Here is a 26,103-nt window from a genome sequence, read left to right on the forward strand (position 1 = left end):
TCAATTGCAAATCTCTATTTTCCTGCAAGGTGATAGCGTTCTAGTCCCATCCACTGCTTAAGATACAGACTCTCTGCTCCTCTCCCTATAAGGTGCTATTAGGGTTCTGGTCCCACCCTCTGCTTGAGTCACAGACTTTCTACTCCTCCCTCTTTTAGATGTCATCAATTGTGTTAATATCCTATTCAAAAAAAATTCCAAACTCGGTCTGACATTCAAGTGCACATTTATTTAAAACATATGCACCAAAAATACAAACTATGTTTTCAGATATGAAAGATCACATGAATTTAATGCCCAGCATGAAACCTGATGGGACGTTATTACAACCAATTGCTGCGACGTGTGGTCAGGGACGGTTTCTGGGGCCCTGAATATTTCAGGAAGTTTGGGGCCCCAATCAGAAGGGAGTAGGATTATGTATAAATATACAATTGAATCCTTCAAGCTGTTGTTAAACTACAACTACCAGCATCCCTCCAACAGCTGATGCTATGAGTTGTAGATCAACAACAGATGGAGGGCTGTAGGTTGGACATCCCTAATGTACATATTAAAAACCCTTTGGGTCCGTAGATGTGCAGCTCATGTCTGTTAAATGAATTGCCTATATACAGTGGCTCCAGAGTGGTACAGGGGCCCGGTCATCACACGAACGTAAGGTGCTTGTCTGCCGGGACATTGTATTTGGTTTTGTGTTCCTCAAAGAGCTTAGAGAGCTCCTCCATGTAGATCTTGTGCAGCTTGTCCACCTCCTCGCTTGATGGGTTGGGATTCTCCTCCACTCTGATTGGCTTCCCAACTGCAAAAGATAAAAGGCTCAGCATCAGGAGGATGGATTACTTCCAAGGCTCCCAAAATGGGATTAGGACCTCCTAAATGTGCTGTTGTACACCCATGTATCTTCTTGAATAATAAGGTCCTCTGAGTGGCCAAAAATGAAATGAACATTGAAGCCACTGAAGGTTTGAATGTTGGCTGTACCACATGACCAATAGGCACAACTCACTTCTTGGCACAAAAAAGCCCTACATCAGTCTAGGGTGTTTCATGTCCAACAAAAACAATCTGCAAAAGGGCATATGTGAACCCTATAACTAATACCAATTGATGGGTATTTCAATTAAAATGGGTACAACCTATTGGGGTCTCCTATAGCTAAGGTCAAATTCCCCTAATGTCTGCAAACAGATATTAGAACATTATTAATAAGGTGCCATTGGCACAGGAATGGGTGCCGCTAACAAAGTGCAGTGGACTTCAGTCACAAGGCAGATTATTTACCCATCTATCAGGCCTGTAGTTGCTTTATCTACCCTTAAAATTGACAGATTGGCTTTTTTAGCTCCCTAATTGCTTCCTTAGAAGCTTTTCCTGTGCTCATTATCTGGAACAATGCCTCCTAATTGTGGGTAAACATGGTGCTGTAAAGGTGCCACGGTTACTAATCTGCTGTGCTATTTATACCTAGAGTGCTGTGTAGCCTCTACCCCATCACACACAGACCACTTCTCTTGTGCTTCTCTGCTTATAGATGTATGTGAGAGCTGCCATATTGTTTCCCAGTAGAACATATAGCTTACGTAAAGGTTCATCTTACATTGTGGGTTTATGACCCAACTTAATTTTAAAGTTGCTCCGAGGCTGATATTTAACCTTAGCTCCCCATACCTTATGGGTTCAAGTAAATTTGTGGCTTCACTATATCCCTTCCAGCTGTCCCAAAGTTCCACCACACTGATCACAGATTCAAGGAACAAAACAACTTTTAATGTTGGAAAAATATGTTAGTGCTGTAGTACAACAGTGATGAGGGCCTACCAGGAACCAGGCGCCATATAGAATCTATCCTTGTCCTCTCTTCTACATCTACCTTTCTTCAATCTTCCATACTCCAATTCCACTCCTTGACTTTGTGCAGTCTCAACTACTTTCCATGACTTAGTAACCTCCTTTTTTTAATATAATATCCCCTTTTCTCTTGACCTGTATTCTTCAATGTTTCTTCCTCCTTTATATTCTCCACCCTTCTACTTATTCTCGATACCCTGTCCCTCTTGCCTTGTGTATCTCCTCCTCTTTCCTTTTCTGCTCTTTTCCCTCTTTCCCTTGCTCTTCTAACTCCAACATTCCTCATGTCCGCTCTTCTCAAACCCTTTACAATCACACAACATACCTATAGTAGCAATGGGCTTTCTGTAGGGAATGAGGCCAAAGCTGTATTGAAAGACACCTCTGGCATGAAACAAGGGTAAGGCGACCCCCATCATCTTCTGCAGCTTCTCTTGGATTTTTCTCAGCCATGAACCTCTTGGGTTGTCCACCTGGTCAAAGAGTTCATTTTCCCCAAAGGAAAATACTGGAACTAACGAGGCGCTAAAGAGAACAAGAATCGAAAAGGTAAAAAGTACATTCATACAGAGTTAATAGAGACCCGATGGTTAGAATATGTTATAATAAACACATCTTATTACAAAAGTTCATAAGCTATGGCTCTAGATGCAAAAAGAAGTTTCCCTGGTGCCATGTTCCACAGGGAAATGTGCTCCTCCAATAAACAGTGGTAATATAAATACAATAAATTACTCACTGGAATATTACATGACATTTTATCTTGGGTCCCATCTGATAAAGAGTATAAGCAGTTCTGGTCCAAGAGAATATATATAGCATATATGCTTTTTATCTCAATATCATTAATTATACAAACATTCAAACATACATACATACCAGGCTCCCTGTACTGTTTTAAGATAAGGAAAGTCAATAGTACATTACCCATGTAGTATTGCTAGTCGGACAAATCCTTTTCTGTTTTTAATCAAAAGGGTGAAAGCACCAGGTCGGGCATCAAGAGACTCCGGGGCTCCTCCCACAGCGATGACAACTGCGTTACCTCCTGCCTTGTTCTTCAGTAGATAACTAGCGCTATCCTTATCTGATGGAATCAGACCTGAAAACACATTGGGTTAATAGCACTTAAAATCATGATTAAACCATCATGTTACCAAAAGCCACCAAAAAACATAAGACTGTAAGCTCTCTGGGTCAGGCCCCCCTTTCTATTGCCTCTATGAATACATTTATACTGTCAGTGAACTGAGTACTCTGGTGGCCCTATTAAAATCTATGTTACATGGAGAAATGTCCCTTGCACTATACAGTTAGTTCCATTTTTCCATTATTACGTTGCTCCCCATCATTAGGAGATCCACCTTATAGTCCTGTCCAATTGAATTTTTGGGATTCTCACTCTTTTAGCTCAAGGTTTTTTTTTTTGTTAATATATGGGCCGGGCAAAGTCAAAGATAATCATGAAGTATGCTCATAGGCTGGCCAATAAGGATCCTGCATAATAACAGCTCCTCAAAAAGGGGCAGGATTTAAGACAGAGTGTCTGTGATATTTTTTTTTTTTTTTTTATAATCTTTATTTATAGTTTTAAGTATGGGGGGGGTACATTGTCATGCAAGCAATCATAGTACAAACATAGAATTGAATTAGGCAAACACAAACAACAAGTTCTTGCTCTAATTTGTTCGCTATGAAGCCATATTATAGTACAAACTTCTAAAGTAATCCGGATATGTTACCGAACTTTACCCTTCTTTGTGTAGGCTAACCAAGGGGACCATATTCTCCAATATTTGGGGCTTTCAAAATGCAAAATATAAGTAAGCTCTTCTAACTTTCTTATCTCTTCCACCCTAGCTATCCAGTCTCTTAACGTGGGGGGATGAGAATCCTTCCATTTTCCCGGTATCAAGGCTTTTGCTGCTTGGAGTAAGTGGGAGGTAAGTGAATCCAAAACAAATAAGGAAGTATCACCGGGTACATTTAATAATATTAGAGTATGATTTTCCATCAGTATTTTCTTCCCTGTGATTGTGTGTATTGCTAACAGTATATCTGTCCAAAAAGTTTTTAGTTTAGAGCAGGTCAACCATACATGTAGATGGGTGCCCTCCTCGGTATTACATCTCCAGCATTTATTTGAGGAAGAAGGATACATCTTACTAAGTCTTGATGGTGTGTAGTGCCACCTTGTAGTCAATTTGTACATGGCCTCTGCGGATCTGGAGGCTCTAGAGGCTTTGTGTGTTATTTTAAAAATTCTGCTCCATACCTGCTCAGTAAGAGTGATCCCTAACTCTCTTTCCCATGCTAGGCAAAAAGCAGGTTTATCTCTAGGTAAACCGTTCAACAACATCTTATAGAGTCTAGATAATAGTTTAACGTAGTTCGCAGACGTAGCCAGAAGATGTTCCCATGGAGTCGGAGGTCTATGCCAATCACAAGATTTGATAGACCGTAAATATCCATGTAATTGGTTGTAGTTCCAGATATCTCTAGGGTGGGGGGCCCAACGTTGTTGTATAGTTGCTAGTGGGATTGTCTTATTGTTTTTTATAAAATCAACCATCCTCGTATCCCTCCCCTTCCAAGTGCCCCATCTATCAAAGGTACCCTTTTCCATCCCTGGGGCAAAATCCGGGTGGTTCAACAAAGTTGAGAAAATATATGGGGATCTTGTAAGTCTGTAAGTTACTTTATTTTTATGCCACACCTTCAGAGTTGCTTTTATCAAAGGGTGGGTTAATGCTTCAGTAGGTAAGTTATTGACTTTCGTCCAGCTAATATTTTCTAACGGGAGAGGTAAAAAGGTCTGTTCTAAGACGCTCCAGTCCTTGTTATATTTCCCTTTGGACCAGGTATAAATGCGGGCTAAGTGAGCAGAAATATAATAAAGATGGGGGTCTGGCAAATTTAGTCCGCCTCTTTCTTTTGGGAGAATGAGTTGGTTAAATTTTAGTCTCGGACTTTTCCCCTTCCAAACAAATCTAATCACCATAGATTTAATAGTAGAAAAAAAAGCAGCGGGGATATGGATCGGTAGTACTTGGAATAAATACAACATTTTCGGGAGAAAAATCATTTTGATGGCTTGGACCCTACCCAGCCATGACAGCTGCAGCTTTCCCCATTTCTCTAATAGTTTTTGGAGAGAGCTCAGAAGTGGGAGATAGTTGTCCTCATATGCTTTGTCAAGCCGAGCTTGCAATTTAACCCCCAGATATTTAATATGAGGATTTGCCCATTTAAACGAGAAGCTCTGTTTTAATACAGTGGCTGGGGCTTCTGCTATGTTGATGTTTAAAATTTCCGACTTAGAAAGGTTTACTTTAAAGTTAGATAAATTGCCAAAAGTCTGCATTAGATTTAGGACATTAGGTAAGGAAATAGTGGGTTTAGTGATACATATTAATAAATCGTCTGCAAAGGCAGCGCACTTATATTCTTTCCCTGCTACCGTTGATCCGGAAATATTGGGATTAGTTCTTATATGAGCTAGAAGGGTTTCCATAACCAAAACAAAGAGAATCGGGGAAAGAGGGTAACCTTGTCTGGTCCCATTGAAAATATGAACACTCGGGGATAACGTACCGTTGATTTTTATTCTGGCTGAAGGTTTATTATATAATGCTAATATACGATGTCTGATTTTCTGTCCTAGGCCAAAACCATGTAGGTTCCTCTCTAAAAATGTCCAGGAAACCCTGTCGAAAGCCTTTTCGGCATCAGTTGTAAGTATCAAGGTAGGTGTGCCTTTATTGTGCGCATTTTGTATAAGGGAGATAACTTTAGCCGTATTATCTTTCCCGGACAAAGCCGGCCTGGTCAGGATGGATCAGGAATGGTAAGTATCTTTTAATCCTATTGCCCAGAATTTTCGCATAAATTTTCATATCAATGTTGATAAGGGAGGTGTCTGTGATATTTAGGTCAATCCCAGTTATGGACAGTTTCCAGTTCTGAAATTTGGGAACATAGGCATGATATGTCAGTGTTGGACTGGTGGCCAACTGGGGCTGCCGCATCAAGGGTCTGCAAACACCCTGCCTGGGCCCCCTGACCCCATCCCTGCCAACTCTATGGGCCCCCACGCCAGGCGCAACCCCCCTCCGTCCGCCTCCCACCCCACCACCAGAACATACCTGCTTTTCTTCTATCGGGGCGGGGGAGCAGGTCTGGGTCAGCAGGACCCATTTGGGTCAGGCCCACCGGATTTTTTTTTGGGCGTCAGCCCAGCCCAACCCTGGCTATGTAACATTTTATATTATGATTTCTCATCTAACTTTCCTTAAAAAAATTATGTTTATACCATAAGACACACTTACCTCCGCTCATAATATAGTCCCGAAAAAATGGAGCCCGAAACCAAAGTGGCAACATTAAGAGATAGGGAGTAATTCCCGGGAAGAGCCTGTGAAATCCAGTGGCCTCGGTGCAGAAATTAGTGAAAGCTCCAGCCACCAGCACCCCGTGGGGATGAGAACCCACAACATAGTTCTGCTGGGGGTCTAAATCTGCTGTTTTTACCAACTGCAAGGAGTCAGAAGAATAAAAAAAATATGAATATTAATAACATATTTCAGTGATGATCCTGATCATTTTTAGATTTTATTAGGACATGCAATTCACACATTTGGGTTGTGTTGAGTGTGTGACTGGGGGTTCTGTACCAATTCTGTTTGGGGGGTGCCCATATCTGGTTATAATTAGACTCCAGTGCATAATTAGAACCATTGTTATATTTTCTAGATCAATACATTTGTCTGATTGTGTTTAGCACCAGGTTATTCCTCTGAAACATTTTTAGCACAATGTGATGGTTTTGTATTATTTGGAATCATATTTAGCATCTCATGGATTAATAATGTATGTGTTTTGCCTGAGGTTTGTTCTGTATTTATGAAGCTCGTTCCTTTTATCCAGTCCTAGACTGATGGGTGTAGTTCTTTCCTTCCCTCCGGCTGCTTAGGACACTGTGACATTTAAAAATTCTTGTGAAAATCTGGGGGTGATCTTGGCCAGTGGCAGAACTCGATATTACTGGGCCCCACAGCAAATTCAATTTAGAGCCCCAGAATACTGATATACTAAGATATTTTAAAACTGCTCATTAATTACAGCTTTTCTGGACCCCCTACACTCATGGAACCCCTACAGTCTTAGGGTATTCTTCCTCTGTAGTTACTCCTCTGATCTTAGCTACTCTGTTGCCTAAAGTTGCAGAACCAAACCCTCCTCTGATTCCCTAAAGCAAATACACTATAAAGCCTCCTTCAAACTCTTCTAAGTGCTGATTGGTCTGAAGGTTGGTGGAAGAGTTCTTCATTTCCATCCATTCTTCACATACCACCATGTCCAGCTCCTTAGCTCCTTGCTTTGACTCACATGTTCGGTTTTAAAGCAATGCTTTGTGTATAGTAGGACCCATGTGAACATCTGTTTTCAAGAGGTTTTTACTTTTATATGGCTTTTTGGTTCTTTCTGGTCTTTCTCAACTCAACCTTGATGGCTTTTCTGCTCAACTCCCATATCCCCTACCTGGCCGCATGAAATAGAGCATAGGTTCCCAAACTCTGGGGATGCCAACCATAGTAGTATGAATGTACTAGATAAGATAAGGTACTAGACTAGATAAGAACTGGGTAGAGAAGCAATTTAGTCTACTAGATAGACCTTACTTGAAGGTCAGTATGGGTGGAATTTAGGGGTTGATATGTATCTGATATCCTAAATATTCTTGGAACTATCAATGTGTGAATGACAAACTAATATTCACCAATATCTGTACTCATTTCAATAGCTAAGAGGGGCATTGGCCAAAGAGTGGATCTTAATGGGGAACCCTGGCCAAAGTTTGTACCTTCAAGAGGTGCTTGACCTTGAAAACAACTGGACAACCACTGAAACAAAGTCAAGCAGGATTTTCCACTGCAGAAATCCTACAAGGTGTCTGTTTCAGAAGAATGTCAAACAGGTGCTAAACTGCACCAGTATTAGTAATTTCAATGATGCATTTTAGGATCAAAATGACATAGTAAATGAGGCAGGTTTCACACTGGCCTTGATTCACAGCTTGTAACCTTATTCTGGCATTTTATTGGGTTTGCTTAGTTCTGCCGGTGGTACCATGTACAGGGACATATCGATAAAGACCTCAGGTAACTCCTAGAGAGGTTCATTTCTATGACCTGAGCCGGTTAAATTCAAACTAGCAAAATAAATAACAGCTCATGGAATTTTGCATGAAACATTAATTAGTTACATATACAAAACAAAGAACAGGTGCTCCCGGATAGAACTGAACATTTAGGCAGCCATTGTGCATAGCCCCATGCCACCAAAATTTCTTACTTCTAGGGTAATACAAAATTCCATTGAAATGCTAGTCTGAGAATAAAGAGCAAATAAGACTAGTAATGCGTAATACTGTCTATGAAAGGTAAGTGGGTGTGATCACGAGATATGTTTTTGAACGGTAGGTGTTCAAGGCTAAGCACTAGATAATAATGCCAGGAGTTCTGCAGGATTTGCTGGACTTTGGAAGTCTTTAATGAAGTCTCAGTAAAACCTCCTGCATAGTGGCACTTTAGGCACAGAATTAGGGTCCCACTGATTGGTCAGATTACTCTAGCACCCATGACTTCCAATAAGGGTCAGCCCAACCCAGGTTAAGTTAGAAAGAACTACCTAGTGGTCCAATTGCTGGTACATTAGCTCAATGGGCCTCTGTCACCTCTTGTGATTGAAGGCTGTTGTTGAGTCCATAAAGGATGCTCAATGAGAAAATCACAGGAGGTACTGTGAATGCTACTGTAGATGGCCACACAAGGGATTTTTAGGATAAACATCCAACTGGTCAGCAGATATTGCAAAGTTTGGACATTTTGAGGAACATTTTGGGACTTCAGTCATTGGTTCACTCTGAAGAAACATCTTACAAGGCCCCTGTCTAGATCTTCAGTTTGGAGGGAGCCTCTTAAGGTTAGGTTAGGAGATGAGAAGGAGTTGAATGATTTCCTTTCAGGCATTTATTAAAGGTTCATCAAGCAGGTAATGCAGCTGCTAATTTTGGGGCCAAGAATTAATTTCCTTTCCCCTCATGATTACACCACCCGACATTATATTTCAGCCTCTGTCCCCGTTACCATGTTTTTATCTAAATTCTAAAATAAACTGAAATCACAAGCAAAAAAAGAAACAAAGGCCTCACATTTCAGCGCCACATCTATCACTTATGCTGACCTGCAGATGGGCACTGAGCTCACAATTGAACTATATGCCCTTTCCTTGGGTATACTGATTGGAAATGACACTTCGAGTGAAAGGAATTGGCATACTGGCCAGGCTGGTAAATACCATCTAGGTGGGCAGTGAGTGCCCCAATGACACCAGTGCTAATACCCCAGGGCTTGGTGTCTTGGTATCGCACTGCACCACGTCATTGCTATGTACAGTTCTCTACTATAAATTGCTCTTTATCTTTTTCTGTGGGGGCCCAGAACTGCTTTCATTGTCACCATGTATTTATAGTAGACTAGTAGTGCAAATAATCTCTCATCCTAGTTGGCCTTCAAAAAGAGATTTCAGATGCACCAGGCAGTAATTATTCCCAAATCTCACTCTAACCAGACTTTGAACTGAGCTCTCTGAGGCCCCACAGTGTTGGAACCAGTGCTATAGGGGAATAAATTAGAAGTTCTTAGGTGGTACTGCCCTGCTTTGTAATTTTTTGAGCTTTCGAGGCCACCCACCTATACCGAATTCCACCTAATCTCACTACCAACCACCCACCCACTAATACCGACTGCCACCCTCCCTCCTATACAGACTCCTACACTGACTCTCAAACGGAGTTCCAACCACCCTCCCATAATGTATACCAACCACCCTCCCATACCGACTGCTACTGCCCACCCTCCCATACAGACTCTCGCCCACCCTCCCATACAGACTCGCCCACCCTTCCATACAGACTCCTATACCACCCACCCTCCCATATCGACTACCGCCTACCCTCCCACACCGACTCCTGCCCACCCTCCCATACCAACTCTTGACCACTCTTCCATACCGACTCCTGAAATACTGACTCGGGCCCTCCATCCCATGTCGAGTTCAACCCATCCTCCCACACCAAGTACCAACCACCCATAGGCAACTCCCACCCATCCTACACACCCACCCATACCAACAACCGACCGACTCCCAGCCTCCAACCTATACCAACTCCCACCAGCTCTCCCATACCGAGTACCAACCACCCTCCCATACTGACTCCCAAACCTATACTGTTCTATTCCTACTTAGTGTCTGGAAGAACTAAAGTTGTAAGTGACATGGTTTTCTCAATGTACAGAGGGTTTGTATTTGTTCCGATTTATAAGGACAATGGGTTTCATTTGGAGGGATTGAACTTGATGGACTTTTTTCAACCTGATTTAACTATGTAACTATATAATGTCCCACACTGATCCCAGACAATTTGTCACCTCTGCAGCAAAATGTCATTCATTTCACTGTTGCTCCATTTGCACCCGCACCCCCTAAAGCAGCTGTTGATTATCATTATAAAGTTACATTGACTTTTTCATACACTTACAAATAAATATTTCTCCTTTACCCTAATGACTGCATGAAGCATCACTACATCAATTTCATGGTTGACTAAATTGTATATTTGGCAATAGAAATATTAATGTGTCTCCTGACTGCACAACCAAGAAATGTCTTGACCTCATGATTCTGAGCAATATCCTTTTTGTTCCAACATTTTCGTATGACGCAGGACAGAGGACACACAGATCCTCTCTGATCCCTATTGTAAGCAGCAGTCCTGTCCTGCTTTATGGCAGCTGAGATTCTATCTGTATAACAGAACATTCTGTCCCAGTGGCTGCACAGATCCTATCTGATCCCCATTGTAAGCAGCAGTCCTGTCCTGCTTTATGGCAGCTGAGATTCTAGCTATCTGTATAACAGAACATTCTGTCCCAGTGGCTGCACAGATCCTATCTGATCCCCATTGTAAGCAGCAGTCCTGTCCTGCTTTATGGCAGCTGAGATTCTAGCTATCTGTATAACAGAACATTCTGTCCCAGTGGCTGCACAGATCCTATCTGATCCCCATTGTAAGCAGCAGTCCTGTCCTGCTTTATGGCAGCTGAGATTCTAGCTATCTGTATAACAGAACATTCTGTCCCAGTGGCTGCACAGATCCTATCTGATCCCCATTGTAAGCAGCAGTCCTGTCCTGCTTTATGGCAGCTGAGATTCTAGCTATCTGTATAACAGAACATTCTGTCCCAGTGGCTGCACAGATCCTATCTGATCCCCATTGTAAGCAACAGTCCTGTCCTGCTTTATGGCAGCTGAGATTCTAGCTATCTGTATAACAGAACATTCTGTCCCAGTGGCTGCACAGATCCTATCTGATCCTCATTGTAAGCAGCAGTCCTGTCCTGCTTTATGGCAGCTGAGATTCTAGCTATCTGTATAACAGAACATTCTGTCCCAGTGGCTGCACAGATCCTATCTGATCCCCATTGTAAGCAACAGTCCTGTCCTGCTTTATGGCAGCTGAGATTCTAGCTATCTGTATAACAGAACATTCTGTCCCAGTGGCTGCACAGATCCTATCTGATCCCCATTGTAAGCAGCAGTCCTGTCCTGCTTTATGGCAGCTGAGATTCTAGCTATCTGTATAACAGAACATTCTGTCCCAGTGGCTGCACAGATCCTATCTGATCCCCATTGTAAGCAGCAGTCCTGTCCTGCTTTATGGCAGCTGAGATTCTAGCTATCTGTATAACAGAACATTCTGTCCCAGTGGCTGCACAGATCCTATCTGATCCTCATTGTAAGCAGCAGTCCTGTCCTGCTTTATGGCAGCTGAGATTCTAGCTATCTGTATAACAGAACATTCTGTCCCAGTGGCTGCACAGATCCTATCTGATCCCCATTGTAAGCAACAGTCCTGTCCTGCTTTATGGCAGCTGAGATTCTAGCTATCTGTATAACAGAACATTCTGTCCCAGTGGCTGCACAGATCCTATCTGATCCCCATTGTAAGCAGCAGTCCTGTCCTGCTTTATGGCAGCTGAGATTCTAGCTATCTGTATAACGCACTGAGTACCATTCCAAACAACTGGTGAATGATGGAGTATAGGACAGAGTTGTTCTGTTTGGTCCTTAAGAGATTTAACATAAAAGTTTTGCTGGGTAAAATTGGTTCAAGGTTACAAATGCAGTAATACAAGAGAAAATGATTAACTGATAAGGGGTGTTTTCTTTGATTCCCTAATACAGTGGCTGAAAAGTGCAGCAGAAACGCAGAGGAACATGGATAGAAATGGCCAATACTCCTTCTGCTGACCAATAGTATTTACTGTTAGTTCTATCCTCCCTGCACTCAGCTATCTGTTAGATAGGATTTATTGCTCTGCTCAGGTCTTTTGATGGAAGATATATGTTCCAAAGAGCAATCTAGGAATGTGTAGATACTGTGCATATTAATGTGTCGATATATGACTTACAATAAAGATGTTCAATAAAAGAACATGGAGTTGTCAGCTGTCCCTAATTCCCAAATACAGTCATTGGTTTGTACTTTCTGTCCCCGAAAGTTTGCCCATAAATGTCACATTTTCTGAAGCTGGTGACTGAAGGAATAGGAACCTTACAGGAATAAATGAGTTTAATGTACATGCTCTCACTCTATACCCAGAGTCGCTGAATGGGGTTGGAGACAATTAGATTCTAATGGCCATGAATCATGATATTGTGAGTGTGGCACAGATTTAGCTCAGTCAATCATTTAGCATTGCAGCTCTCATAAGTTAAAAAACAAGGTATGGTATATTTTTACCATTTAAGCTTTTCTCTGAAACAGCCTTTAGAATTAAACGGGGTCTGGCAGAATGCTGGGGATACTAATCCAATAAAATCCAGGGCCAGGGGGCGGTTTATAAAAAAAAAAAAAGAGACTTTGTGGCCTGAATCTAAGTGAATAAACACAAGTGGGGATCATATTGCCCTTCCAAATATTATAGTAATGTATATATGTAGGACTGAATGCTGGACAATATATTTCAGGTATAACCTATAAAATATATACAGGTAGGTGCTTATTTTAAAAATGTGTGCAATATAAAAAACTATGTATCTACTCTATTGTAAAGGATATAGGAAGTCACCCCAGAGTTATATTGTCACAGAACAACCCCTCAGTGATGTCTAATATCCTTATCATTTACAGTAGGGGGTACATTATCCCTTATAATACATGAGTGATACTCAGAGTTCCCTGTATAACTCAGCCTGCAGCCTTGTGCCTTTATATGGTCACAGAACAACCCCTCAGTGACTTCTAATATCCTTATCATTTACAGTAGGGGGTACATTATCCCTTATAATACATGAGTGATACTCAGAGTTCCCTGTATAACTCAGCCTGTAGCCTTGTGCCTTTATATGGTCACAGAACAACCCCTCAGTGACTTCTAATATCCTTATCATTTACAGTAGGGGGTACATTATCCTTATAATACATTCAATACATACAATTTGGACATGCGTTGAAATAGTCACTTGCGCCAAAACTGTCGTGCGTCAACATTATTTGGACACCCGTTGACTTTAATGTGGGCGTCAAAATTAGTGTTTTGTGAATTTCACAGGAAATTAGTGAATTTTTTGGCGAAATGGGACAAATTTGCCCATCACTGGTCGTGTAGCCCACCCCTGAGACTGCCGCAAGGAATGAGAACAGTGACTGCCGTTGAAGTCAGGATCTCACAGGGCCAGTTACATTTTATGCCACATGAATAATTAAACTGCCACGTCTGCTTTGCTGTGTTTACAGTAATTAAATCCTGTGCTGTTATTGTGAGTGTTTATTTAAGGGGTTGTTCACCTTCCAAAACTTTTTCCAGTTCATTTGGCTTCAGATTGTTCACCATAAATAAAGACTTTTTCCCGAGACTTTCTATTTTCTATTTGTGACTGTTTTTCTAATATTGAAGTTTAAAATGTAAATTTTTTACCTTCTAAAATGTGCGGGTCGAATTTTCAATCTGCACCCGATCCTAACCCGCCACTCTACATCTATATCCGACCCTAACCCGCTGCTCTGCACCTGCATCCGACCCTAACCCGCCACTCTACATCTACATCCGACCCTAACCCACCGCTCTACATCTACATCCGACCCTAACCCGCCACTCTACATCTACATCCGACCCTAACCCGCCACTCTACATCTACATCCAACCCTAACCCACCGCTCTACATCTACATCCAACCCTAACCCGCCACTCTACATCTACATCCGACCCTAACCCGCCACTCTACATCTACATCCGACACTAACCCGCCACTCTACATCTACATCCGACCCTAACCCGCCACTCTACATCTACATCCGACACTAACCCGCCACTCTACATCTACATCCGACCCTAACCCGCCACTCTACATCTACATCCGACACTAACCCGCCACTCTACATCTACATCCGACCCTAACCCGCCACTCTACATCTACATCCAACCCTAACCCGCCACTCTACATCTACATCCGACCCTAACCCGCCACCCTAACCCGCCACTCTACACCCGCATCCGACCCTAACCCACCGCTCTACATCCGACCCTAAACCGCCACTCTACACTCGCATCCGACCCTAACCCACCGCTCTACATCTACATCCGACCCTAACCCACCACTCTACATCTACATCCGACCCTAACCCACCGCTCCCGGACTAGACCCAATACAACACACAACACTACTTCTTATGTCTTTCTGAAGCAGCTCGGAGGGAGGGGTTTACCAACTGTGTAATTGATCTAAATTGATCCATTAGTTGATCCATTTCTTATCTTTATCCCTGCTGAGCAGAATCCCTGAGTTTCATTAAAGGGGCGATACACCTTTAAATTAACTTTTACTTTGTTACAGAATTCTAAGCAACTTTTCAATTGGAACAGTATTTATATTTATTTCTGATTTTTATTCCTCATCTTTATATTCAGGCCTCTCCTATTCATACAAATAATAAAAAATAAAAACGAATTGCAATTTGTCTCAAAATACCCCTCTCAATGTCATAACAAAAGTTAATAAAAAGTCTTTAGTTCTGGGGAACAATCTGAAAAAAACTAAACTGAAAAAAGTGTTTGGGAGGTGAACAGCCCATTTAAAAGAGATAACAGTCCCAGCTCTTCATACGGGGGTAACTATGTGTAAATAAAGGATATATTTCAGATTTAAAGAAATATAAACCCTCAGAAGAATGTAAAATTGCTCCGGCCGCTCTTCTGAGAACTGTTGCAATGTTAATTTATTAATTCTCTGGGTTTCACGCCACTAATATAATGGATACAAAACAACATTGTCACCTGATTGTCAATTCATTTCCAAAGAAGGAAATAATTTGATTATATTCCCATGGGAATCTGCTCTGCTGAGAAATGACAGAACTCAGGGATGTCTCTTCTCTGTCCTCTAACTTCATGTTCTGAGCAACTTCACAAAACTTCTCTTTTCCCTGGAAATTCAATTTTTGGCAGGTTGGAAAAATGACCAGCAGGTGGCGCCGTTGTTTCAAATTTACTACTTACAGAATCTGTTATCGTGAGATTATATTTCCTTTAAAGAGTAGAATAGTAAATGAGCCTGTAGTTTTTAAGCACCTGGTGGAATGTCCTTTTCTTGGATTTTTTAGGATTAAAATCACAAATAGAGACGGTGACAATGGACACACTGCGAATGGTGATGAACTGCTTATTCTGACTTAATGTGATATATTTAAAGGGGAACTAAACACTGCTGCTCAACCAAACTTTTCTGTAGTTCAGTTTCCAGCATCTCAACAAGCCGGGTGCCCTCCTCCAGGCAGGTGTTTCAGGGCTGCCTCGTGTTCAAAGAGCTGGTCCACCTTTAATTAACTTTTACTATGTTATAAAATGCCTAATTCTAAGCAACTTTTCAGATGGTCTTCATTATTTTTTATAGTTTTTGAATTCTTTTTTTTTTTCTTACTCTTTCCAGCTTTCAAATGGGGGTCACTGACCCCATCTAAAAACCATACCTCCCAACTGTCCTTTTTCGGAGGGACAGTCCCTCTTTTGACAGCTCAAGCTGCAGTCCCTCATTTGTACTGGAAAGTCCCTCTTTTCTCTGCACTGAACAGCCAGAAAAAGAAACAAAGTTTCTCACTTAATTGGCTTTTAGCAGAGAGCCCAGAACAGCTAACAGGTGCAAATAAGATACTTTGTAACAATTTTGAGACACAAAAACACAGTTTAGATAAGGAGAAATATTTTCAAACTTTCATAACCTGCCAAATTTTGTAAAACAAACATGGTAATTAGGGGGTGTGGCCACAGAAAGGGGTGTGGTCAAAAACATTGCTGCGCTACGTGCGGAAAAAATATTTTTGTCCCTCTTTTTACTTCCAAAATGTTGGGAGGTATGAAAGAACAAATGCTCAGTAAGGCTTCAAATGTATTGTTATTGCTACTTTTGATTCCTCCTCTTTCTATTCAGGCCTCTCCTATTCATATTCCAGTCTCTTATTCAAATCAGTGCATGGTTGCTAGGGGAATTGGGACCATAGCAACCAGATGGCTGAAATTGTAAACTGGAGAGCTGCTGAATAAAAACATAAGGAGCTTGTATTGGTGCAAATAGCTTTGTGAATAGCAGTTTTGGGCTTGTACTTTTGCCGTTGCATTTATAAATAAAGCAAGTGGCAGATACAGTGGGAGGAAAAGCTAAAGGCAACACCTCCCTCTGGTGGTGGAATGTCATTAGTGCACTGCTGCTGGAATAGAACTATATAAGCAGAGCAGAATAAATGAGAGCTGAATAATTTCTGAAAGGAGTTGTTCACCTTCGAGTTAACTTTTAGTACAATATAGAGATGTGTAGTGATGAGAGAATTTATACGGGAGCCATGAATTTGCAGGGAAATTTCTGAATTTCGCAATGTGCGAATTCTTTCGCGAAACTGCGGCGAAAAAAACCGCCTATTGACTTTGATGCATTTGGAGAAAAAAAGTTACCATAAGAAAAATCACCCATTGACTTTAAGGGCAGAGACACACACTCAGATTTGGGGAGATTTAGTTGTTCGGTGATAAATCGCCTCTTCTTCGGGCGACTAATCTCCCAGAACTGCCTCCCCGCCAGATAGAATCAAAATCACCGGCGGGATGGCACTCGGAGCACTTCCAGGAGATTAGTCGCCCCGAAGAAGAGGAGATTTGTCGCTGGGCGACTAATCTCCTCGAATCTGAGTGTGTGTCTCTGCCCTAATGCTTTTGGAGAAAAAAGTCGCCATAAGAAAAAACGCCCATTGAATTTAAGGGCAGAGACAGACGAGAAGATTCGGCGAGATGTAATCGCCTGGTGACAAATCACCTCTTCTTCGGTTGACTAATCTCCTCGAAGTGCTCCGAGTGCCATCCCATCGGCAATTTACATTCTAGTTGGCGGGGAGGCAGTTCGGGGAGATTAGTCTCCCCGAAAGAGAGGAGATTTGTCGCTGGGGGACTAATCTCCCTGAATCTGAGTGTGTGTCTCTGCCCTAATGCTTTTGGAGAAAAAAGTCTCCATAAGAAAAAACGCCCATTGAATTTAAGGGCAGAGACACACACTTAGATTTGGGGAGCTTTAATCTCCTAGCGATAAATCGCCTCTTCTTTGGGGTGACTAATCTCCTCGGAATGCTCCGAGTGCCATCCTGCCGGTGATTTAGATTCTTGCAGTTCGGGGAGATTAGACGCCCAAAGAAGAGGCGATTTGTCACCAGTAGTGATGGTGAATTTGTCCCACCACAAATTTCGAACTTCCAGCAAAATTAACGAAATGCCGATTTTGACGCCGACATCGGTGCCCATTAAAGTTAATGGGCGTCAGTTAATCGTCATCGGCGTCTGAATTGTCGCCATCATCTTTTCCGCCGCCAGTGTAAAAAAAAAAACTTTTGCAGCGAATTCACTAAGTTATTGCCAGCGGCGAAACACTGAAATTTGCCGCGAATTTGCCAAATAAATTCGCCCATCACTAGTCGCCAGGCAACTAATCTCCCCGAATCTCCACGTGTGTCTCTGACCTAATACATTTGGACAAAAAAGTCATCATAAGACAGATTCACTCATCATTAGAGATGTGAGATATGCTGGGAAATGGGTATAATAATGGTACAACCTCCCCTGCTGAGCCAAGCCTGGTTTCTAATATATATATTTATATTTTTTTCATTTTTTTCTTTTTTTTAACACCAGCAGTAATTTTTCCAATAGCTTTTAATAGGCGTTTCCCTTCTCGTTTTTTTCTGAAAACCAGTGTTTACGCTTTTATGCTGCTTCCAACCACTCGATGGCGCTGTGCAGGGTCTGGATGGATTGGGAGCGGCAGAAGAGGTTGCAATCCATGCACAATGTTAATGATTAGCCTGTTTGCACGAGATAAACTGGTAGAAGCAGCAGCAGCTTTCATCAGTGGGTTGTGCAACAAGCTGTTTATTTTAGTGCTGGTAATATCAGGGTGTCCCAATTCTTTCTCGGGGTGTCTGTTAACGTTTACTTATTGTAATGGGTCGGGCATGGGATATAAGTAATAAGAGCAGACAAGGTTGGGTGAGGCCGGCACAGAGCCAACTATTTATCACTACTCTACAAATATATAATATTATCGACATTCATCATTTAAATGTCAAAATCTCTCCTGCATCTGCCTCTGATTTATATTGTCTGTTTATTATACCCAGACCCTAGGGCTCACCCATAATATCCTCTACTAAAATTACCATCATAGTGACAGTACAGCTATGGGACCTCTTATACAGAATGCTCAGGACCTGGATAAAAGATCTTTCCGTGACTTGGATCTCCATACCTGAAGTCTACTAAAAAAATTATTTAAAGATTAAAGGAGAACTAAACCCTAAAAATGATTGTGGCTAAAAATGTCCTATTTTATATAGTGAACTTATTGCACGAGGCTAAAGTTTGAGCTTGTCAATAGCAGCAATGATCCAGGACTTCAAACTTGTCACAGGGGGTCACCATCTTGGAAAGTGTCTGTGACACTCACATGCTCAGTGGGCTCTGATTGGCTGTTGAGAAGCTAAGCTTAGGGCTCGTCACTAATTATCCAGCAGAAAATGAGCTTCCCTGGCTGTAATATAAGCTGATGCTACAGGTTTGCTGATTATTCAATTCTGATGCTAATTGCACTGGTTTCTGTGCTGCCATGTAGTAATTATGTGTATTAATTACTAATCAGCCTTATATTGTGACATTTCTATTCTATGTGTACTGTATATTGTGAGTGGCTCCCTAAGCTCAGTAAGTGACAGCAGCACAGAGCATGTGAATCAGTGAATCAGCAGAAAAGAAGATGGGGAGCTACTGGGGCATCTTTGGAGACACAGATCTTTACTGCTAAAGGGCTGTGGTTGCTTTGGGCTGGTACAGAAGCACAAAACATCATGTACAACATTTCTAGCTACTTCTTTAATTAGGTTTTAGGTTTCCTTTAAATAGGAAGAAGCAAATATACCAATAATGAAACTGATATGATATAGACTGGCAATACGTTTGGATACAGGTGTATTTTGCAGATAATGGAATACAGATGTTTCAGCGAATCAGGAGACAGCAGAGGCGCGGGACTGTTCACCATTGAGTTAACTGTTAGTAGGATGTAGAGAGGGATATTCTGAAACATTTTGCAATTGGTTTTCATTTTTTATTATTTGTGGTTTTTGACTTATTTAGCTTTTTATTCAGCAGCTCTCCAGTTTGCAAAGTAAGCAATCTGGTTGCCAGGGACCAAATTCTCCTAGCAACCATGCATTGCTTGATTGGAATAAGAGACTGGAATATGAATAGAAAGAGGAGTAATAAAAAGTAGCAATAATAATACATTTGTAGCCTTACAGAGCATTTGTTTTTACATGGGGTCACTGACCCCCATCTGAAAGCTGGAAAGAGTCAGAAGAAAAAAGCAAATAATAATAAAAAAAAAACTATAAATAATAAATAATGAAGACCAATTAAAACGTTTCTTGGAACGGGCCATTCAATAACTTGTTAAAAGTTAAAGTAAAGGTGAACCTCCCCTTTAATTAGAGTTGGAGCAATCCCCAGACAAGATAAGGAAAGGGTAAGTCAGCAAGTGTAGGAGTTCACAGGTCAGGGAATTGTGATTCTCTAAGATATGGCCCTGTTCCTAATGTTGTTCCAAGGAATTAACCCACGTGTGACCAACACAGCCACCATGTCATTCCCTAATTAGCCATAAAGGGAATATACTGGTTTTTATATCCGTCGCTCCAGTGAGACATAAAGGCAGAACAAATATGGCGGCTGTGTATAATAATCAGTGGCCGTGCCTGTATAATTGCTCTGCACTCGTTATTTGCCCAGGGAAAATACTGCGGGGGATTAGGGAAAATGAATAGGTTTTTACTTGCCCTTTAATATTCTTAATTAATGATAAACCATTAGCATATATTTATATTTGCCAACAGACTAAGAAGCTCCCATATTATCAGGGCCAACTTTAATGCTGGTTGGACCTTGGGCCAAGGACTGTCCAGTTGAATTATTGTTGAACTACAGTTCCCAGAACCAACTAATATCTAGAAGAAGGGCCATGGGTTGGACAACAATATTTCCCTGCTCAGTCAAGGGTGAACCCCCCAAACATCTCAAATGACATCTTGGCTTTTCTTGCCAGGATCTTGGTATTTATACTAATTTGTACTCACAGTGATTGGAAAATAATCCTTCATGTACGTCCAAATGACGTGTCTTCTCAGCCATTCACCCCTCCTGCCTCCCTTGCTTGGGGTGTCCCAGTCCAGGAACCACCAGACTCCATAAACAACACTGATGATCCAAAAGCGAGTGAAGAGGAGGACGAAGAAGAGGAGGATACAGGTCTGGGCTACAGCAAAACAGGGAAAGAGCAAGAGTGAGGGGGTGGTGGTGACTGGGGGAGGTGGTACAGGAGGGGGTGGGAAGGAGACAAGGGAACTTACTGTAGGTACAAGGCAGAAACGTATCTTAAGAAGCTTTTTATAGTTCTACATTCATAAATAAGAACGTTCATCTGAGAGGAAAATTAAGACTTTAGTATGAAAGGACCAATGACAAGAGTTGGAAACTGGTGGTCATTACAGGGGTTTGGGGGCAAGAGAATGTGAGCTCTATCCCATAGGCGTCTATCTGAACCCCTCTTGCCTACTATTCATTGACTATTATCTCTATCAGGATTAGGGCAGCTGGACTTTAGAGATGGCCGAACTGGACATGATTTAAATTGGGGCCTGAAAGAATAAATCTAAGACTTAAACTGATCATACCTTGAAAGATCCACAACAGATGTTTCCTTGATATGTCCAACCTGAGATGAGTATTATCTGGATGAGGCAATGTTTGGCCCTAGGGCCCAATGATCAGGTCACAATGAAGAAGAAACAGGACCACAAGGACCACATCAATGAGACAATTCAGTCATCACCCCAACAAGATTTTTAAACCAGTCTGGTCAATATGTAGACAATTTTTAGCCAGATATTGATCAGGTAGGCCCGTCGGAGTCAGAGATTTAAATCTGCTCGTGTATGGCCATCTTTAACTGTATTGGTTCAAGATTGGTCGATCATAGATAAAAGTTGATGGAAACATTTTATTGTCAATCAGTGGATCTACATGACATGTGAAGATGCTCTAGATTACCCTCCTTCTCTCCAATCCTCCAATCACTTCTCCCATGTAATTTCTCTTATCAGCTGCTGATTTGTCCTTTGCTAAACCTCCTGTTGCTTCATCTCACCACTCATTGCCTAAATGCCATAAAATGCACCACTTTCTGCTGATATCAGAGTCACCAAGGTCTTTCACAAGGCTTTAACCTTCCTTATTCTCCAAGTAGGGGTTCCTCCATGTGTGTGACTGTGATATGGGCCTTAGACTGTAAGCTCCACTGGGGCAGGAACTGATGGGAATGTGATAGGGACCTTAGATTGTAAGCTCCACTGGGACAGGGACTGATGGCAATGTGATAGGGACTTTAGATTGTAAACTCACTGGGGCAGGGACTGATGGGAATGTGATAGGGACCTTAGATTGTAAAATCCACTGTTACAGGGACTGATGGGAATGTGATAGGGACCTTAGATTGTAAAATCCACTGTTACAGGGACTGATGGGAATGTGATAGGGACCTTAGATTGTAAGCTCACTGGGGCAAGGACTGATGGGAATGTGATAGGGACCTTAGGTTGTAAACTCCGCTGGGGCAGGGACTGATGGGAATGTGATAGGGACCTTAGATTGTAAAATCCACTGTTACAGGGACTGATGGGAATGTGATAGGGACCTTAGATTGTAAGCTCACTGGGGCAAGGACTGATGGGAATGTGATAGGGACCTTAGATTGTAAACTCCGCTGGGGCAGGGACTGAAGGGAATGTGATAGGGACCTTAGATTGTAAAATCCACTGTTACAGGGACTGATGGGAATGTGATAGGGACCTTAGATTGTAAGCTCACTGGGGCAAGGACTGATGGGAATGTGATAGGGACCTTAGGTTGTAAACTCCGCTGGGGCAGGGACTGATGGGAATGTGATAGGGACCTTAGATTGTAAACTCCGCTGGGGTAGGGACTGATGGGAATGTGATTGGGACATTAGATTGTAAGCTCAACAGGGACAGGGACTGATGGGAATGTGATATGGACCTTAGATTGTAAGCTCCACTGGGGCAGGGACTGATGAATAATCTCTGTACAGAGCTTTAATTACAATACTACTAATACTTCTTGGCACTAGGGATAGGGGTGATTGCAACACAACCATCATTTTTTTCTTGAAGGTTAATTTGGAATAAGGGACAAAGGTTATCTTTGAAGTTTGGGCAAATGCATTTTACTCCCATGAAGATTACACTTCTAAAGTTAATCAATCAGATTATTAGCACCAAATCAGCAGTTAGAATGCGGAAACATAATTGTGGCTCATCTGGCAATGCCATTGAGAGGAGGGTGAATGAGAAACTGACTCTAAACCCATATGTCTGTTGGGAAGACCATTGGAAATAAGCCATGGATGGACCAATAAGCTGCTGGTTCTGTCTCATGGAGCAGAGTTGGCAAATTTTATTGGTCCCTATTCAACTCCTTATTAAAAAAAGCCCAACCTCCTGATCTTACATAGACCCCCAGCCTAGCTGCTACCCCGGATAAATGCCCCTTGGTGCAGATTTTGTCCAGCGGAGTTCACGACAGCCATATTCTTCTCTTCAGTAATCTTTGGAAAGTCAGTGCCGTATCGGTGCAAGCGCAGTTAGAGCAGTCTGCTGGTGTCGAACAACTACGCATTAGCCGAAAGTCACGGAAATTACCGAAGCAGCAGAAGAAGACCCAAAGATTACAGAAGAAGAAGAAGAAGGCTGCCGTGAACTCCAATGCCCTGAATCTGCACCGAGGGGTAAGTAAAAAGTTAGGGGCATTGTAGGGTAAGGCTTTTTTAAATAAGGGGTTGAATTCTCCTTTAAGACATGGCATGGGAAAATTAGAATATTAGCAGAATTTGCCATTGGTAGCCTCATATGGGTGCAGGGTGAAGCCATAATAGGTTCATAATTTTGGTGTGGATTGTAGCAACATTGGGGTAACAGTCACCCTGCTATAGTTCCAGGGGTACCCAGGGTACAAATAAGCACTCACCCCAAATCTCCCTCTAACTGACCTTCAGACTGGGCCTCCTTAGCTCATAACAAGGTTACAAATATATAGAAACATTGGGGTGTCACCCTGCTATAGTTCCAGGGGTACCCAGGGCACAAATAAGCACTCACCCCAAATCTCCCCCTAACTGACCTTCAGACTGGGCCCCCTTAGCTCATAACAAGGTTACAGATGTATAGAAACATTGGGGTGTCACCCTGCTATAGTTCCAGGGGTACCCAGGGCACAAATAATCACTCACCCCAAATCTCCCCCTAACTGACCTTCAGACTGGGCCCCCTTAGCTCATAACAAGGTTACAGATATATAGAAACATTGGGGTGTCACCCTGCTATAGTTCCAGGGGTACCCAGGGCATAAATAAACACTCACCCCAAATCCCCCCTTAACTGACGTTCAGACTGGGCCCCCTTAGCTCATAACAAGGTTACAGATATATAGAAACATTGGGGTGTCACCCTGCTATAGTTCCAGGGGTACCCAGGGCACAAATAAGCACTCACCCCAAATCTCCCCCTAACTGGCCTTCAGACTGGGCCCCCTTAGCTCATGACAAGGTTACAGATATATAGAAACATTGGGGTGTCACCCTGCTATAGTTCCAGGGGTACCCAGGGTACAAATAAACACTCACCCCAAATCTCCCCCTAACTGGCCTTCAGACTGGGCCCCCTTAGCTCATAACAAGGTTACAGATATATAGAAACATTGGTTGTCACCCTGCTATAGTTCCAGGGGTACCCAGAGTACAAATAATCACTCACCCCAAATCTCCCCCTAACTGGCCTTCAGACTGGGCCCCCTTAGCTCATAACAAGGTTACAGATATATAGAAACATTGGGGTAACAGTCACATTGCTATAGTTCCAGGGGTACCCAGGGTACTAATAAACACTCCATGCTGCTTGCTATGTAGCAGACTCCAGTCAGACCATAAGTCAAGTAATAATAATGATTAAATAGTAGAATGAATGTTTGGCTTTGCCCAAGCAATAACTTTTTACTCAAGAAGTTAAACATGTAGGAAGTCCACCCCCTTAAAACATTTCAATATATTTATATAATGGGTCAGTATATTGGACCCTGGACTATTAGTGTCTGTGCAGGGAGTGACTGGGCCTTTATTACAAATACAATGTAAATAAAATGTCAGGTTCTTACCGAGGGCGAGGAAGGAAAAGACCCACTGGAGCACAGCGGCCGTCTGTAGTCTCCTCTCGAAGGGAACATTATGGGGAGCGAATTGAATCTTCATGGTTTGCGGCACAGATGAGCTTCACACAAGGACAGACTGACGGACTGAATGCTGAGTGTGGGGTCCAAAGTCTCCCTGTTATTACCTGGTGTGAGAGCGACAAGTTGAGAGCAGTGCAGCTCTGATCAGCCTCTCTGTGTGCAATCAGCAGTGCAACCTGGTTAAACTCCAGGCACAAGGTGCTGTTCAAACAAGAGTCTGATAAATGTTTCCTATCACAGAACCAGGATTTTACTGTGTGTGAGGCAGCGGCTGTCCATGTGTATGCAGGAAAATTACTGATTATGTAAAGGAGATTTACATGTTGCTGTATGGCAGCTCATTCCTCTACAGAAACTTAATGGAATTTTTCATACAACATTAAATTGGCTTTACAGGGATGGAGAATACTGTACTGGCATGAGTTTTATGGGATCTCTCTGGACTATGAGCAAACGTAGGGGCTGTTCCTGCTGAATTGTGCTTAGTACAGGGAATACCTATGCTGCCATAGATTTATGGGATCTCTCTGTACAGTCTATGAGCAAACTTAGGGACTGTTCCTGCTGAATTGTGCTTAGTACAGGGGAATACCTATGCTGCCATAGTTTTATGGGATCTCTCTGTACAGACTATGAGCAAACATAGGGACTGTTCCTGCTGAATTGTGCTTAGTACAGGGGAATACCTATGCTGCCATAGTTTTATGGGATCTCTCTGTACAGACTATGAGCAAACATAGGGACTGTTCCTGCTGAATTGTGCTTAGTACAGGGGAATACCTATACTGTCATAGTTTTATGGGATCTCTCTGTACAGACTATGAGCAAACGTAGGGACTGTTCCTGCTGAATTGTGCTTAGTACAGGGGACATTTTTCTTTATTAAGTTCTTGCATCCTGATACAAAAAGGCTAATAAAATAGCACACCAAATAAACATTCATATATATATACATTTGCAATAAAAACGTATTTACAGAATAAAGCTATTTACATTATACAGTTGTATTCTGTATATAAATAGTCACATTGCAAGTTCTAATTTCAAAGCAAAACAAGTGGCACAGTCTGACTGTCACTCTAATCATAACAAACAAACACACTGACTCCAGGAAGGCAAAAGATTGGGCTACTCACCTAAAACTGTATGAGCCCTTTCAGAAAAATAGAAAATGGCAAAATCTACAGGGGTGAAAAGAATTAGCCCAACACCAAAGAGACATCAGGATTAGCAAAAGACTCACGGT

General features: G+C 42.1%; 1 protein-coding gene across 1 annotated transcript; it reads right to left on the reverse strand.

The window, feature by feature from the left end:
* Positions 1–209: 209 nt before the first annotated feature.
* mogat2.2.L (monoacylglycerol O-acyltransferase 2, gene 2 L homeolog) lies at positions 210–24,937 on the reverse strand. The gene is given in 6 exon segments (NM_001096492.1): positions 210–802; positions 2,177–2,376; positions 2,779–2,953; positions 6,180–6,384; positions 20,636–20,814; positions 24,783–24,937. Coding segments are annotated over 6 exon segments (1,008 nt in total). The 5' UTR covers positions 24,877–24,937; the 3' UTR covers positions 210–647.
* Positions 24,938–26,103: the final 1,166 nt, after the last annotated feature.

This window comes from Xenopus laevis, chromosome 2L (genome assembly GCF_017654675.1).
Source record: "Xenopus laevis strain J_2021 chromosome 2L, Xenopus_laevis_v10.1, whole genome shotgun sequence".
NCBI classification, from domain to species: Eukaryota; Metazoa; Chordata; class Amphibia; order Anura; family Pipidae; genus Xenopus; species Xenopus laevis.